The 4,881-nt window shown below is 34.0% G+C and overlaps 1 protein-coding gene across 6 annotated transcripts in view; it reads right to left on the bottom strand.

Moving 5' to 3' along the window:
- Positions 1 to 301: 301 nt before the first annotated feature.
- Positions 302 to 4,881, bottom strand: part of LOC117179893 (protein bicaudal C homolog 1) — a 163,159-nt gene continuing 158,579 nt past the window's right edge. For 5 of the 6 annotated variants that reach the window (XM_033372084.1, XM_033372087.1, XM_033372083.1 and 2 more), the window contains one exon: positions 302 to 4,756. In XM_033372084.1, the coding sequence (XP_033227975.1) occupies positions 4,518 to 4,756 (239 nt within the window). In that variant the 3' untranslated portion in view covers positions 302 to 4,517. The remainder of the gene's footprint in view (positions 4,757 to 4,881) is intronic. The other variant, XM_033372086.1, reaches the window with a different exon arrangement.

Below are 4,881 nucleotides of genomic sequence, written 5' to 3'. Positions count from 1 at the left end.
CAATTCTCCTATTTCGAAAATTCAAATATGAAAAATAGCTTTTTTCATACAAATAATTAATAAAAGTTAGTAATTAATTCGTGAAATAGTCATTCAGTTTGAAAAGAGAAAAATTAAATATGATTGTTCACTGAAAAAAGGCTTCAAAAGTTTTCTATTTTCTATAGCAAAAAATAGAAAAAGACATTTTATTAAATTAAAAAACTGGATCGCATTAAATAAATTCTTGGGCATTTAAGAATTTTTAGGAAGATGGTGTAGGCTGAGACTAATTAGATGTAGTGTGTGCAATGTGCATAAATAGGGCGCGCAAAGACTGATTTTATTAAAAAGTAGCAATACAAAATTTGTTTAATTCTCAATGCATCTTTGCTTCAATTTCATCAATAATCAGCGTTATTTTCAAACAAACAATAATAAATCAATACAGAATATATCTGCAGTTTATGAAAATATTACATCGTATATATAATATATCATATAAAAATATCATGCTGCACTATTATAAAACGTATACCGCTGCTTAGATATAACTATTGTATAATTATATAATATAATATATTACTAGTTGCACCTAGATGGGCGGGTACGTCCCTTGATTATTATCGTATAATTAATCGCTAATAGTACAAAAACACAGAAAGTACATATAAATTAGTATATCTCTCGCCTCTTAAACCTGATAACAATATCCATTCCTTTAAGTAACCGTTATCGCTGGAATGTTCTTTGTAATACAATTCTTCAAAATGCAGGCTTTCGGGCGCTGTAACATAATGAATTATTCATACACCATACACTGACTTTGAAACTCAATTTTTTTACATCGCTTTCGATTATTTATTAACGCAGACTAGGCTACGCCGTCACAGAAAAATGAAACGGATCGATTCCATCAAACGCTCCTCAACAAATCGATCGATCAATCGGCTTCTGGAATATATTTTTTTTTTACGTGACCAATTTTCCCGAACGAAGAAGAAATACCATTTTTTCTTACGCAAATAATCAAAAAGCATGGCTAAATATTTGCAGCGAGTTGGAAGAGGGTTCGCTTACAACTAGTGCTGCTGCAAAAGCAATTAAGTAATTAATCAGGAAGCTCTAATAGAAGCCTGTCCGGTCAGTCTGATTACGATTGCGTTCTATCGGACGCATTTTTATATTATCATCTAACGCACTTCATTTACCAACCATGCTTCATTTTTTTCTTCTTTTTTTTTTTTGATACATGAGAACTTCTGCAGAAAATTCCTCCTCGTCGAGGCGGATGAACAAAGAGTCGATCAAAATAGATGATTTGCTAGTTTTTATGCGACTTTATTCATGCATTTAGATCCAACTTTCAAAAAACCTTTTTCCCCATTATTTTTTTCTATTTATCATTCTAACCAATGAAATGAAGGCAATTCAAAAATAGGATATAAATAGCATATAAAAACTTTATTTGGCTTTTATCGCTGACATCGATGTGAATAAAAACCGATAAAATGCATATGCAAATCTCATCATTTTTTCTACTCCATCCAAAGCCTTGAAAGGAAGGAAATACGAAGAAGAAGCAATACTGTACATTTTGAAAGGTGTTTTCGTATGTAATTCGAAATATGGCAGCGCACCGATTGCCGCTGCATTTATCTGATAAAGAGAGAGGTATGTCATGTAAATTTGCCAATCGCAAAAAATGTCAGAGGGGAAACACTAGGGAAAAAGTAGACACCGAATCCTTTAACCGGCGAGGTTTTGGATCGAAGGGCTTGATAATTTTCCCTACAGCCCAATTATTATCGTTGCAAACATCATCATTCAGGATGTATTAATCTCGCATTGTCAGCCAAGTTTCGTATAAGGCTCAGCTCGAATTTTATCACTCGCATCTTTTCGCAAACGTTTCTCCTACAAGAAAAAAAATCACTAACATACGCTTACTTTTTATACGATATAATAGGAACATTAAGGATTTTCATTCACATCCTACCTACGATAATTTGCAACGGACGAAGAATGCGACGCTGAAATCTTATCCTCGCATGCAAACAAAACAAAAAAAAAATAAATAAATAAAAAAAAAAAGGAAGAAAATTAGGAACAGATCTCTGCATCGATTCCTGTACTTAAGGAAAATTATTTCGAGAAATTTTCCTTTATTGACGCGAATAATTGTACGGAATTCTATTCTTTTTATTTTAAATGCTTCGCGCCCAACGAAAATGTCCGAAATATCCCCTAGACTCGTTGCAATATTTTCTGCAGGAAACTGCAAAGTAAAATACACAGAATCGAAATTAGAAACATATCGAATTTGGCCTTCCCAAGTGGGAATTTACTTTTCATGTATTACTGGGCATTTGTACTTGACACTTCCGACAGAATATGTGTTTTTTTTTTTTTTTAATCATTCTTCATTCATTGCTTCTAGTTTGTTCATCATCGTTTCGAGCAGATGAATAGAAGCGTAGGAATTCTTTCATGCTTTACGTACTTATTCAACAAAATCACTACCGAACTAGCAACAAGGATAACATCAGTAGACATATAGACAGGCACATTTTTAATTACTTAGCACGCGACTCGGCTATTTTATATAACAAGAATAATTTATACTTAAAACTTGATAAGTTTAGTCAACAATTTTTAGCGGTAAAATCGTTCGCTAGGCACTTGAAAGCTCGCGCAGAGTATACCTCTCTTGGATTTTTTTTCATTTCCGAGGCAACTACCGATCGTAAGATTTCACCTGATATCAGGAGAAATATGCAGCCCGTACAAAATCAATATTCGATAATTTTTCATAATTACAGAATATTATTTTTACAGCTCCCAATATTCAGATCTCATTATCTTGAAAAAATTGAGGATTGAAAAGCAAAAGATAAACTTCAGGTCCTAACAAAATGTTTGCCAGAATTCTCATTCCCTCTGAAACTTGAAAAGGTTTCCGGAAGAAATGAATTTCAGGAAGAAATCATTAGACCAGAAAGCTTATTGAAAAAAAAGATTCCTAAACTTTTTCTATTTTAAAAAGTGTTAATCTTCTATTTTAAAAAAATTGGATTAAAAAATAACTTGACTGGCAAAAATCTTACGACTGATGTCACTAGAGTGACGCGCACGTGAGCAGAGCTCGTTACCTAACGCAATGCAAATGCCAACAAAAAAAAAGAAAAAAAAAGTTTTTTAAAACCAAAATAATTTATAACGCGCGAAAAGTTCTGCTTGAGTAAAAAAAAAATTGCATTATTTTTCACGCGATTCGTATGACTCGTAAAAGAAACTACTTGGTCTCTGATTAATTTGGTATGGCCGTCAGACAATGAACGGCTCATGTTTTGAAACTGTTTTTTTTCTCCACCTGGCTACGAGCTTCAGGGCTTTCGTTAAAAATGTGCTGAAATCATCGTGTCTCTCGATTAATTGCGATTCAATTTTTTCTATCACGGTGCGACAACAACAATTCTTTTCTTTACTGTCCGTTGGTCGGCGTGCACTCAGCGTCATCATCTTTAATAAATACTTTAATGTAACTTTTTTTATGTAAAACTCGAAAACGTGGCCATTGAAAAGAGTCATTGTTTATTTAAAACCGAAAAGATTCGGTTTTTAAATTACGCGTACAAAAATTATTAATTTGTGTTCAGTTAATTCGTTTCAAAGGTGTCACTCAAATCTGCAATAGTCAAGTTTAACATTATGTTATTGAGGGTTTATTATTTTAAAAAATAATGGAAGATTCGCCAAGTTGAAATTGAACCATTTAATAGCAATTTTTACAAACTCAGTCGTTAATCACGGAGAAGTCATTGTAAAAAAAATGGATCGGCCAAAGTTTTCGAGTTTAGTCTTTATTAAATTATGCATAGAATAACAAGTTGATAGTTCGCTGAATGCATTTGCCAACGGGACCCTCCTCGCCCATCTTTTCAATTACGGAGCTTAGTCTCCAACGTTCCACGCTTGAGGAGAAAACTATCTAAATGTTTTGTTTTTTTTTTTGCTTTTTCAAAAAATATTTTTACCCAACGCCTTAACACATCTTACCTCATCACAGACAAAGGCGACACAGATTCGGTCGATTGATACAAAATCGTACCTACCTAATTAAAGTACGAGAGTCTATATAATTTCTTCAAGTTTCGCGTTCAAGTCGAATCGCACTCAATTAATTTGTCATTTCTTCTCGAAAAATGACGGAACTCATGCTGGTCTTTCAAGGCGTTTCAACGAGAACCGAACCTAATTGGCTCAACTTTACTTGGACTTCTCTAATATCTAATCGACCCGCAGAATGATAATAAACGTAACAGAGAAAAATTCAAACAGATTTCTTAAACCTAATGTCAGAGCACGGGGGCGCAGTAAAGACAGGAAAAAAAAAGAGAAAAAAAAAATAAACGATGTGTTAAAAAAAATTGACTCTACCGGTCCCGGCTTCCAAACTATGAAAGTATCATACATTTTTTTCTCTGTTAGGCATCGTACTTTTGAAAAGCACAGTGAATACACTAATTAGAGCAGAATCACCATTTTGTGTCGAGGTTGCTCTTGATGGAGGACGAAGAACTCGTGGATGAACTGATTTTTCGCTCAGCTCCTGGAGCCGCGCTGCCGGAGAACGGACTAGATCTTTTGTTGAGTTCGGTGATCATTAGGACCATTTTACGCCTTGCGCCCCAAGCAGTTATTCCGAGTTCGATGAGGTCTTTTTCCGTTAACGAGGGGAAAGTAGCCATGTCAATTTCTTGACGTTGGAAAAGGTCTGAAAAAGACAACATCATTCTTGATTTTACTTCAAATATCATTTTCAAGGAGAAAATAATGTTTAAAAATGTGGTCCAGCGGAGGTGTATTATTTCGGATTACCCTCAATTACTTCTCTCTCTT

Source organism: Belonocnema kinseyi, chromosome 9 (assembly GCF_010883055.1).
Source record: "Belonocnema kinseyi isolate 2016_QV_RU_SX_M_011 chromosome 9, B_treatae_v1, whole genome shotgun sequence".
Classification (NCBI taxonomy): domain Eukaryota; kingdom Metazoa; phylum Arthropoda; class Insecta; order Hymenoptera; family Cynipidae; genus Belonocnema; species Belonocnema kinseyi.
The sequence above is the reverse complement of the archived record's forward strand: the minus strand, read 5'-3'. Positions and strand labels throughout refer to the sequence as shown.